General features: G+C 39.8%; 1 protein-coding gene across 3 annotated transcripts in view; it reads left to right on the forward strand.

Moving 5' to 3' along the window:
* sbk1 (SH3 domain binding kinase 1) overlaps positions 1-12501 on the forward strand; it is a 30267-nt gene extending 17766 nt beyond the window's left edge. For all 3 annotated transcript variants that reach the window (XM_077503859.1, XM_077503858.1, XM_077503857.1), the window contains 3 exons: positions 5393-5637; positions 5736-5938; positions 8394-12501. In XM_077503859.1, the coding sequence (XP_077359985.1) occupies positions 5393-5637; positions 5736-5938; positions 8394-9218 (1273 nt within the window). In that variant the 3' untranslated portion in view covers positions 9219-12501. The remainder of the gene's footprint in view (positions 1-5392; positions 5638-5735; positions 5939-8393) is intronic.
* The last annotated feature ends 692 nt before the right edge of the window (positions 12502-13193 follow it).

Here is a 13193-nt window from a genome sequence, read left to right on the forward strand (position 1 = left end):
ACTGGATTTAATAACAAACTGTGCCTGGGGCTCATCTGTATGTAGCGTGGCTGCGGCGTCTTTAGCCACCTGAGAGGACAGGAAGTGAGCGATAATGGAAAAAAAATTAACCGTATAGATTTTGCCTTAGCTAAGTCTGTTTAGCTTAATGCTAACAAACAATATATACAGAATACAAAAGACAATTTAACCAATGGATAGTGCTTCAAAATAGACCAAATGGTGGAACAGAAAATAATATACTCACAGGTATATATTCTTTTTCCTCTGCAAAGAACGTGGACACACCAGAAGGAGCAACACAATGTCCTTTAATTGAAGTAAAAATTGTGGTAAAAACTGTTTAATTCTTAAAAATTTTATCCAATTATGTCATTACAGTATGTTTTCAGAAAGTACTATATGATAGACACTATTATACTAATTTAAAAAGAGCACATTACAAAAAAAATGCTGTAATTTTGCGAGGCTGGAACGGATTAATGGCATATCCATTGATGTTGGAAATGCAAGCGCTTTGACAACAATTTCTGTTGACAGCAGAGGGCGGTAGAAAGTCCTTAGATGGAGGAAAACAGGTATATTAATCTTCTAGATAGATCTTCTTATTCCACCAACGCATTATTAATCAGAATACCATGTTTACGACTTGATTTTTTACTTGACTTACATTAAATACAATAAAATATCCAACATATACTAAAATCATGTCAAAATTGAACGCAGGTATCTAAAACAAGGTGACAAAATGGTTTAAAACATACCTAAAGTTGAATAAATTGATATTACAACTGTGTAAAATTATGTAAAAGCTGCAGTTAAAATAATTTAAAAAAAAAGGATAATAAAAAGTACTTTAATCCTAACAGTCCCTAAGCAGGTGCTTATTTGGCTTATGCCGCCTCTGATCACAGCTGCTGGGGGCACACAAGGGCCCCTTCTATGTAACGTCACTGTCACACTCGGACCCTTTGAGCCTCCCAGATAATCGCATCATCTTGCCAGAAAAGCGCATAACTTCCCAACCGTACCTTCCAGGCATAACGCTGCGGTATGTGGATCACACCTACGACGTCATCACAGCTGCACCGTCGCATATCAAAACACATAATCCACTTTTAAAGAGGAAATGGGCGATGGGTGCGGGGTGTCGGGTTTTTGTCCTTGTGGGGACCTTAAGTAATGTGATTGGGAGCTATGCTGGAGTGACTTATTTCGAGGACTAGATTTTAACTTTTGCTTGAATGTCATTATTCCAACAGTAATCTTTTTTATTTTATTTTTTTTATTTATTTATTTTTGTATTTATTATTATTATTTTTTTATTTTTATTTTTTTTATTTTTTTATTTTTTTAGTACAATTTGTACCTATACCCACCTCGGGTTGTTCAACCAAAAGTGTAGTGGTTCTCAATTTTTTATTTTTTTTTTGTCAAGTTGCATCTAAAGAAATATTAACTCTCAAAGTACTATCGTAGCAAAAATTAAAATTCAGTAGGCCTTTTTTTTTTTTTTATTCAAAGAGGAGAGGTTTCTAAGAATAAAATTTAGGAGAATAACTTCAAATTATACTGTACATTGAATAAAGTCGTAATATTACATGAAAAAAATACATGACAATAACATTTTGATATCATGGGAATAATAAATCTGGAGTTTGCAGGAATAAAGTTTAAATATTATTAGTGAGAGGGAAAAAAAAATCATTTTCACCAAGCTCTAAATGAAAAAAAATAAAGTCATATGACGTGACCTACATTTGTAATTTATTAGATGAATGTCAAAATATTATGAGTAAAAGTGTAAGAACTTTAAAAGAATAAAGTTGTAATTTTCTGGAAAATTAACCCTCTAAACTTTAAAACGATTGAACACTGTCAAATTTTAAGGCAAATACAACTGTATTTATTACAAGAAAATAACATTAAAATTTTACCAGAATAAGTCAAAATATTGAGATTATATACACTACAGGAAACATAAAATAAAATTTACTGATTCAATTCAAATTTAATGCACATACAAGTTTACAAGCAGTTTTTAAAGGTTAAATGTAAAATGTGCTAAAAAAAAAAAAGTTAAATACAACCGAACTGTACTTGTGATTTATTTTTTATTTTTTGTGTACACTACGCTTTCACCACACTTTTAGAATCACTGCCCTAGTACACATAAATAAGTATAGCCATGAAAACCCAGGAGAGAAAGTTTTCAGAAAAGCTTAATATGTTGTGGGCAGAGCTGGATAAATATAGCTACAGGGCAAATGCGGCAGGATGTGACAATTTGCAAAGCTTGTTCTTGGCTTCTCTTACTTCCAGTCCGGGAGGAAAATAAACATCGCCTCAGAAAATAGAAAGAGCGCCCCGTGTATTCCATATGTGCTCGTATCGCCGCTGACTGATCACACGTCTTGATTTGAGCCCGGAGATGATTATGTAAGACGCTGTGAATCCTGTTGCCTACTCACGCCAACTGTGCCTACTCGACCGCGAGTTGCCTTCGGGGAGTCCGAAAAGACTTGATCGCGTTCCGGGTGGACCAGTTTTGGGCACGGCTTTTTGTAGTTAAACATTTAAAAAGGACAGTTGGAAGCTCGGCTTTGGATGGCTCACAGCCTCTGATAAAAAAAATTGCCCTTTCAATGATCTTCAAAAATTATGGTATTTTCAAATTATTATTATTATTATTTTTAACATGACTAAATAAATTAATTTAATTGATTTAAAGCGGAAGTCAACTCAAATAATTTTTTTCTTGACAATATGTTCTATGCAGCCACACTAGTTGTGGGAATGCTGAAGCATTTAATATCAACTTTTCCCCATTCATTTTCAATGGGACAGCCATTTTAACTTTTTCAAAGTATCACTTATTGGTGGCACAGTTGGTAAAGCGCATGGTCCAGGAACCAGAAGGTTATAATTTCATAATTTAGCTCTCAAGCTTTCAGCATTCCCACACAATTTTTCCAGAAATTACACTTAGTCTAATCTACATATGGTATTCTAGTTAATATTGCGTTAGTGGAATATAAATTAAGCAGTAAAATCCAGCTGTTTTTATCAATATCAGAAGGCGGCCATTTTGCCACTTGCTGTCGACTGAAGATGACATCACAGTTGCTCAGGGCTCAGGCAACGACCAATCAGCTCACCTGTTTTGCTGAGCAACTGTGATGTCATCTTCAGTTGACAGCAAGTGGCAAAATGGCCGCCACCTCAGATGGATGAAAACGGCTGGATTTTGCTTCATGAATCATATTCCACAAATATAATATTAATGTCATGTTTCGACTAGTGAGGTCACATATATTATTGTCAGGAAATGTTTAAGGTTGACTTCTACTTTAAAATACATTACAGACCCAACTATGATGGTTAAAAATCTGTGATAGCCTATCGCAAAATCGTACAAAACTTTTTTTTTTTTTTTTTATGTAGTTTTACTCCTCCCACATACACATCTTAAAACACACTTATACAAACAGTATTAAAGCAATACAGTCAATGTAAATGCAGAATTAATTGTGGTTATGTCACTGGCTAGTGCAGGTGTACCTAATGAAGCAACCGCAGCTCTGCCGAGAAAGTAGGTTAGACGAGACAGGAACAACAAGCTTATCTGTTAGCTCGGACTGTCGGGCGAAACAGGCCATCAGCAAAATTACTCCTAGTGATTGAATGGATGATGACTTCATATTTTTCCCGCATTTAAACTGATGTATTCTTTTTCCAGTCTTTTTACACTCTAACCAAACTCACTTGCTACTTTTAACCGAGCAGCCAGTGCTTTAAAACGAAACCCAAATGTGCTGTCAAAGCAACAGGTGATGACGTTTTGTTTCCCAGAAGGCACGTGGCACATTTTAACCGGAATCCAACTCGAAGCTGTCAGCCATTTGTCTCCATTTGTTGGCTCGTCTACCTGCTCCTATTGATTTCCCCATCACCGTGTGCCAGTAAGTGCTGTGAGGCCAGTCATTCTCGCAGATGCTCCACAAAGTGATGTCCGACGCGTGAACTCGGGGCCCTTCCCTTTGCGCATGCACTCCTCTGAAATGGATTTCATGCTAATGAGTCTGTTAAAACCCCTCTGATTTAGTCCTCCTTTGGGATACACTACGGAAAACGAGATCATGTAGACAGGCGCTAGCAAATACTTGAGTGCAATTAGCAGGAGCGTATGTATTATCTGAGGAATTTTATTTGGTGACTTAAGTGGGGAGTCGACATGGAAAATGGAAAGCAGGCTATTCCCCCTAGCAAGAAAAAGATGGAGAAAAATTATGATTGTTACAAATACTTATTAGTTTAATAGCGAACAACTGCATAGCACTTAATAAAGCCATAGCAATAGCAAATACTACACTCTTAAAAGAAAGAAAATGGATGGATGGATGAAATGCACAAAAAAAAAATCTAACATAAAAGTGGAAAAAATGGCAGACCCACATTTTTTTACTGCTGGACTTTTTTTTTATTTTTTTTTGCTGATTTTGACTTTTTTTTTTTTTCTTCTTTTTTTTTTCTTCACCCCACATAAGATTAACATGGAAATGTTTTGGGGGTCTTTCATATTTGTAGTTGTTATAGTGGACACCAGGATTATATGGCTGTAACGTGTTGTAAATTTATAAGCTTATATGCAACAATTTTAACATGAACATTATGTAAATCAAATTGCGACTGTGATTGGTTATGTAAGATCCGATCATGTACCCGAAGTGTTGACATCATCCAAATTATGCGTTTTATTGGTTTAGACACACGAATATGTCATGTCCACTGCAACCATCTATAGCTCTGAGGGGGTTAAACTAATAAATATTTGGCCTATATTTTAGTCATTGGCATAGAATTTTCATAACAATTCAGTTCAAATTAAATAGATGTACTGTAAAAAAAAACCCGAGTATGATACTGTGTGTTGAGGTCATTTTTCTGCCACTAGATGTCATAATTGCATTTGTAACTCCTGCGATTGGCTGGCAACCAGTCCAGGGTGTACCCCGCCTACTGCCCAAAGCCAGCTGAGATAAGCTCCAGCACCCCCCCGCGACAGATAGAAACATACTTTTTTTCTCCTGATGAAAGAAGAGACTTTAATCTGTCTTTTGGTAGGTTCCATGCTTTTATAGCAATTGAACCCAATATTCTGTGGGCCTTGCAAAATCAGTCAAAATCGAGTAAAACAGCCGGGAACGAACGGGATTGCTTCTGTGAAAATGGCTGGGAGTGAATGAGTTAAATTAACTCAAAATTAACACACTAATATTCACACCCCTACTAAAAAGGATAAAGACCAGACACCAAAGTACTACTGTATTTTCTGCTGAATAAAAAAAATCACATTGATTTATAAGTTCTGTTTTCCTTTCCTTTCCATCAGTCTGCCGCACAGTGTCAAGGCCAGCCTGTCCCTTTCTCCAACCGGGCCAGGACGCGTGGGCAGCGGCGGGGGCTCCCCAACGTCTAAAATGGCTCCCGATGGAGTCGGGGTGCCTGTGGAGGACATGCAAGCTTTGGCCATCACCTCGCTTTCTGCTGCAGACGTGGCCAAACAATTTGAGCACATTCGCGAGCTGGGGAAAGGCACGTATGGCAAAGTGGACCTGGTGGCTCACAGGATTCAAGGTGAGTGCATGCGACACATGTTAAACATGTTGTGAATCTATCCGGCGCACCATTTTGCTGTAAACATGTTCCATCATGTTTGCGTCTGATCTTTACAGGCACTAAAATGGCGCTGAAATTTGTTACCAAAAACAAGACCAAGCTGAAGAGTTTCCTGCGGGAGTACAGTCTTACAGGCTCGCTGAGCTCGAGCCCGTTCATCATCAAAGTCTTGGATGTGCTCTTTGAGACGGAGGACAGCTACGTATTTGGACAAGAATACGCTCCCGCCGGGGACCTATTCGACATCATTCCCCCACAGGTAGCGCCATCATGCCTGTCTCCACCAATCATCGTCTTCACTCCGACAGCGCTGCTCCAATCATGTTCAGACGGTGCACTTTTAACAAGCTCTCCTGGGGCTGGAGCCTTTTCTCGGTCGGATCGCTGTTGAGAGCAGCTCTGACTTTGCTTTAGAACTATTGCGCGCGGCTTTCTCATTAAAATTGCAATTGCAGCGGAACGAAAGACTAGAGACGTTTATTTCACTTTTTCTTAGTGGAGAAAAGCAGTGCTCCCCTTGAACTTTAGTTTTTGTTTTGCTTTTAACAACTTGGTTTTGGTATTGGGACATTTGGCTTGTACAGTACTGCAATTTGGGTTCCTGTCTTTTAACTCATTCGCTCCCAGCCATTTTCACATAAACAATCCCGGCTGTTTTACTGAATTTTGACTGATTTTGCAAGGCCCACAAAATATTGTGTTCTATTGCTATAAAAGCATGGAACCTATCAAAAGAAAGATTAAAGTCTCTTCTTTCATCAGGAAAAAAAGTATGTTTCTATCTGTTTCCGTTTTGCAGCAATTAGCATTAGAAGAGAGCTAAGTTTCATCAGTTTTCACAAATCTATTTAAAATTCAAAGTAATTGAGCTTTTTTTCTCGCTGGCCCTGGTTGATCTCCTTTGCGCTGCTGCCACCTGCTGGCCGTTTGTGTAATAACTACCATTTCTGCAAACGTTCTTTGCAGTTAAGAGGCTGCATCAAAGCCTTCTGTATGCTCTAGCATGAAAAAAAAAAAACGAAAAAACGTATAAATACGTCTTTGGGACACTTAAAACATTAAAAAAAACGTATTTACACGTTATTGGGAGCAAATGAGTTAATTATCCTGTGTAGACAAACTATGGGGATTAAATTACCAATAAATTCAGTGCTATTAAATGTATTTTTTCTCCCTAAGGCCAATCGTGGAATTATTTTTACTTTTATATTTATTATTATTTTATTTATAAATTAACAGTAGACTCAACACAAAGAAAATATATTAGCTTTCTTTTAATACAATTTCTCTCCTATGAAGCACAAATATTCAACAGAACCACCAACATTTGACGATATAATTTGTAAAAATAATTTCAATTAATTATATGGCTGTTGATGTAGTTGAACACATGAGGTGGGTAGTGTTTTGTTTCCTCTAAAAACACTATTCCTGTAAACACTTTTCAATTTTCCCCATTCGGGGATTAATAAAGATTATCTCGGTGAATCTAGTCTATGAAAAATATTAAATAGGAAATATACACAGTAAATTTTGTGGAGTACATTTTACTCTATAAAGAGTCTATTTGGTCCCACTCTAAACAGAACAAAATTTACACTTGGAAGAGTGTCAAATATTCAGTATATTTTACTCAAAGTATTTTTACTGCGTACGAAAGGATTTGCCTATTTCATGAAAAAAATGTATTAAATATTTTTCACTCAGAAATTCAAAGTAAATTTTGCAAAGAGACATTTTGACAAAATTTTACTAGTTTATTTTTTATTCTTTGTTCTTCTTTTTTTAAAGTAACATAACTCCAAACCAATCATGCCGCTCCAACTGTGCGTTAGTATATCGCTCGTGTCAGCTGGAATCTTTGTACCTCCAAGAGACCAAAAATGATGGTTTCATTTTGGATATTAGGCAAGGCACAGCAAAAAGTAGGAGTGGCATAGCTCAGGTGGTAGAGTGGCCGTCTCCCAAGCTGCAGTTAAACCTCGTGCAATTTATTTTTAATAAACTAGTCACAAGATATCCTTCTAAAATTTACTTAAAATTTCTGAGTGAAAAAAACTTTTCTAGATTTTTGTAATGTTTCTCGTACACAGCAAAAAATACTGTACTTTGAGTAAAATTTATGCTGAATATTTTACACTCTTCCAAGTGTACATTTTACTCTGTTCATATTTTTAGAGTAAAATGTACTCTACAAAATTTGCTGTGTAGGATATCTATTACCGTATTTTCCGCACTAAAAGCCTTCAATTTTTTGAAAAGCTGACCGTGCGCCTTATAATCCAGTGCGCCTTATATATGGATCAATACTGAGCCGCAACAGGTCTCGCTGTCAAGACGCATGTGCAGAAGATCCCGCCATCTTGGATCGCTAGCTAATACTAATACTTTTACCTCAGAGAAAATAATAAAGCAGCTGTTTGTTTATTCATTTTGGGAGTGAATGGAGTTGTTAGAAAGCTGGTTTGTAATCTATTAATAAAGTTTGACTGACCTATCTGACTGTTTTGTTGACATTCCCTTTAGCGCAGCACCATCTAATGGATGCATAACGTAACCCCAGCCTCTACTTTAGCGACTTTATATGGAAAAAGTTTTCAAATATGTCATTCATTGAAGGTGCGCCTTATAGTGCGGAAAATACGGTACTTTATTATCCAATTCATTATACATAGTATTCCATTGTCTAATCTGTGTCTTTGTCTTCCTTCCAGGTGGGACTTCCGGAAGAAATGGTCAAACGCTGCATGCAACAACTAGGCCTGGCCCTCGACTTCATGCACAGCAAAAGCTTGGTGCACAGGGACGTCAAGCCAGAAAACGTCCTGCTGTTCGACCGCGAGTGTCGCCGCATCAAGCTGGCCGACTTTGGCATGACCCGCCGGGTGGGCTGCCGTGTGAAAAGGGTAAGCGGCACCATCCCCTACACGGCTCCGGAGGTGTGCCGGGCCAGCCGCACCGAGGGCTTCCTGGTCACCACCAGTTTGGACGTGTGGGCTTTTGGAGTTCTGGTCTTCTGCATGCTCACGGGTAACTTCCCCTGGGAGGCGGCGCTGCTAACCGACGCCTTCTACGAGGAGTTTCGACGATGGCAGAAGGCCGGATGCCCCGTGGGAACATATCCGTCTCAGTGGCGCCGATTCACAGACGACGCGCTGCGAATGTTCCAAAGGCTTCTCGCCGCCGAGCCGGAGAAACGTTGCGGGGTCAAGGACGTCTTCTGCTTTGTCAAATACGAGCTGGTGAGCGAGCTCAGGCGCAGGGCGTCCTACCGCGCCAAGAGAGGCGAACGTTCCAGCTCGGGGGTGTGCACTGGCAACTGCACCTCATCGTCATCCACTTCGTCCTCCTCCTCACGCACCTCCCACAGACACCCGGAGCCTTCCACCCCCCCTGGAACCTCCTGCCTTCGCCCGGCCCCCCTCAAACGGAGCGTCCTCTCTGACCCAAGAGAGGAAGCTGGACAGCAACAGCCTCCAGGACGGGATAAGAACAAAAGCCAGATGGTGATGGCCACTGCGATTGAAATCTGTGTGTAACTAGATGACTTTTCACAGTCATAAAGTGCTCTCGATATGTAAAGTCCATCTGAAAAGGCAGTTTAAGAGAGAAGCTCAGATCAAAGTGGAAATAAACGTCATCCCTAAGCTGCCTGGACTTAGTTTAAAGGTCTTTTTGGTTGGGATTCACGGCCAAAGACGGCTGAATATCCAACCATGCCAAAAGAGGAAAACGAGCTCGGAAGTGTGCACTAGCAACTGCACTTCATCTTCATGCACTACTTCAACTTCGTCACACACCTCCAACAGACTCCTGTAGCCTCCTGCCTTCATCCAGCTCCACTCGAATGGAACCTGGACACAGTAGCAGTCTCCAGGACAGGAAACAAAAAAAGCCAGATTGGTGATGGTCACTGCCGTTGAAATCTGAGCACACTTCCATCCGTCGTTTTCGACGGTATACTGCTAAATCTGTTCAGGGTCGGTCAAGAAACTGGAGCCTATCCAAGCTGACTCCAGGGCGAAGGTGCGATAGTGTGGCTCGTAATACTGGAGACAAATTCCTTGTGTGTTTTTACATACATGGCCTATAAAGATGAGTCTGATCCTGAGGTGGACTTCACCCAAGACACATGTCGAGACAGATAAAGACAACCGTCTCCCGGGATTGTATCACTAAAGTGACTTGTGAGCACACTCGTAGTAATCAGATAGCTTTTCACAGTCATAGCAAAGTCCTCCATCTTAAAAGATCATACTGAAATCCGTCAGGACTCATGGACGAAGATGGCTGAAAGAGTGTCCTTCCGCGCCAAGAGGGATAAACGGTCCAGCTCGCGGGGAACTTGAACATCTTCTTCTTCCTGCCTTCCACGCCTCCTACTCTTGCCTTTGCCCCTGAAACTGAGCATTCTCTCCGACCCCAGAGAGGCAGCACCCGTTTCCAGGACAGGAATGAAATCCAGATGGTGATGGTCAGCATTATTTATGGCCAAAGATGGCGATGAGATCTTCTGCAGACTTTGAACACGTCAAACAAGTGTTTGTTTGTTTTTTTCTTTTTCTCCACACTGTGGTTGTGGTGCTAATGATCACATTGTAAGACACTCCATGGAAACGACTTCCCCATCACTTGTCACTTTATAGCGGGGGCTCTCACACCTTTTGGGTCCAGGGATCCACCTCAGCATCTCAACGCCAGTTAAACATAATTACTATGTGTGAATGATACAACTGAGGACACCAGTTTGAGAACCACTGCTTTTCTCGTATCACTTAACGAAGCTTCAGATGCTTCAGAGGCCAGCAATTGTAGAGGAGCGTTTAACTTTGTCGCCAGCTGCATTACAACGCTGAAGATCGTGAAATGGACCTCCATGTAGCAGTTTGTACGGAACACGTTTGCCCGTGTCTCAGTGACGTGCATCACCTCAGGACATTTGAGCGGATCACATCCTGTTTTATTAGTAATCCTTTCCGGTAAAAATCCATCGTCGGCTTCTGTTGAACTGCACAGCTCCATTTACAGGAACATTTTACAAGCGCAGAAGTGCGAACAATAACGTGGAGAGAATATGTTTTAGTATTTTTTTTTTTCCCCTTTTCTACGTGTGTGTTTGGATTTTATGTGTGAGTTTCCAACACTAAAGCACAATATGTTTCTAAAGGATGCGGAATCTCACTCCATGTTGTAGATATGTTTGGTATTTTCAAAAAGTGCTCTGTAATATCAGGTAGTTCGACTATGTAGCTGTACTCATTTTCTAAATCAGGGGATTTGGTCACTGTCAGGTTAACGCATTGTATGTAGCAACTAAATAGGACGGAATGTAAACGGTAGTTTTGTCTCGCAAGAGATACTCTAAATAGAGCCTATGAAGATGTTTAACACAGTAGCTGCTACTTTTTCTTTAATAACGAGTGTTTTGCCAGATTGTAATTACTATTGGGACACACTCTTGGGTTTGTAGAAAGAGAACGCTTTGTTTCCAACTCTACTCTTGCAAACTGGCGGGGGGGCTCACTCTATATATGTAACTTGAGAATTTGGTCTAAATTATTTGACACACTAGAATCATGCTGATCTATGGATTCTTGTCTTAGTTCTTATTTTACACAGAAAAATTGGTGAGCGATTTGCAAATCGGCTGTGGACGTATTGCTTGGTGGAAACTAGGGCTGAACAATTTAAAAAACTAATCTAATTGTGATTCCCCAACTGCCCCCCCTCTGTATGAAGTCCTCTTCCCATGTATTCTTAACAAACATTGTCATTGACGACTATAGCCGTCAATGGCAGTGAATGAGTGAATCATCAAATTAATATACATTATAAAATATACACCAAAATGAAACTGAAAGGAAGTAGAGCTTCTTTTTCCCCCAAATTACCTGATGCTGATGTTAATTTGATTAACTCTACAGCCCTAGTAGACACTTGGCTCAACCTTACATTTTCCTTATGACATACTGTCAATGACATGATTTTAATTGGCCTGTTTTGGGATGCATTTAGGTTGACACAAACGATGCCTCGGCATCATTAAAATGCGTGCTAATGTTTCATATTACAGATGCAGCAGAGTAATATAAAAGTAGCTACACTTCATCCAGAAACTATTCACAGTGCTTCACTTTTTTAACATTTAATAGATTTTGAAAATCTCAAAAGGATTTTTGCTATAATGTGGTGATGTAGCATTTTGAGTGAGAGGGAAAAAAAACATTTATTCCATTTTGGAATAAGGCTGTAACATAACAAAATGTGGAAATATTAAAGCGTTGGGAATACTCCCCAGATGCTTTGTACGCTGACTTTTAATGAACCCACCCGACTTTCCTCCCTGAGTAGATCCCAGGTGTTTGTTATCTGGAGAAGTGCCCTCTGTGTCATCCACTATTGTTCCACGAGCTGATGATTGATTGGATCCTTCGCTTCAGCCTCCAAACAGTCGCAGCTAATTACGAGAAATACTTTGAGCGTGCGCTCGTGACCGCGCTCGTCCTTGTTCTTATCCGTGCGTAGAACCGCTCATTGTTTGTGTCGTCGTTTTGATCATCCGCGTCACCCACTTCCTAAGTTTTCGCGCTGACAGCCCATCAGCTCTGTTGCTATAGCGACAGTGCCACACGGCTGCTGTCGTTGGGCTTCTGTCCTCCTTGAGTCTAATTGAGCCCAAATTAAACAATTCCGCAGCCGTTCGGAACAATTGCTCGGTTTATTTCAGTGAACGAGACTGGCAGAGATAAAGATAAAATAGTACAATCAATGTGTCCATAAAGTACGGAGCCCCTAAGGTGACATGGTAGGAAAAAAAAAAAAAAAAAACGCAAAGTTTTTTGTTTTTTTTCAACCATGTTACCTTAGGGGCTCCGTAATAAAGTCTCGTTATAATTTAAACATTTATTATGAATAGCATTTGAGGAAAGACGGTGTTTCCCGTATATTCGCTCGCACGGTGAAATACACAAACACATTATTAAAAATTGTGATAACAACTGAGCACATGGAACAACTTTGATTAACATATCTCGTCAATTGATTTCCTAAAGTTAAATTGTAAAGAGACTTTTTGTGTAGAGCTAATTGCGCTAATCCAAGTATGTTTCCAACCTACCATATTTAGGCCTACGTATTACCTCAAAAAGTGGCCTCCACTCTAATACACCGAGGTGAGTCATCCGCATCTCCCTTCGATTAGATGCCCCCACCCTCCTCTTCAAGAAAAAAAAAAAAAAAAACACTTGGTGCCCCTAGGTAGCTGCAATAACCTTTTCTATTGCCACGTTAATTTCCCCCAAGCAGTAAAGTTCACTTGGGTGCACTGCATATGGATTTGGTTGTCGGGTGTGTAGGCAGAATGAGTTCCAGAAATAGACACCACCTTCCAATAAACATGGTACTCTCTGCAATGGAGAAATAGACACTCCTAGTTGAGGAAATAATGGTATAAAAGCAGTAATATTATTGTGCTTTTGTACATAACAGCAATGCATATAAACCACCTACAATCG

The sequence above is a fragment of the Festucalex cinctus genome, chromosome 17 (assembly GCF_051991245.1).
Source record: "Festucalex cinctus isolate MCC-2025b chromosome 17, RoL_Fcin_1.0, whole genome shotgun sequence".
In the NCBI taxonomy this organism is placed as follows: Eukaryota; Metazoa; Chordata; class Actinopteri; order Syngnathiformes; family Syngnathidae; genus Festucalex; species Festucalex cinctus.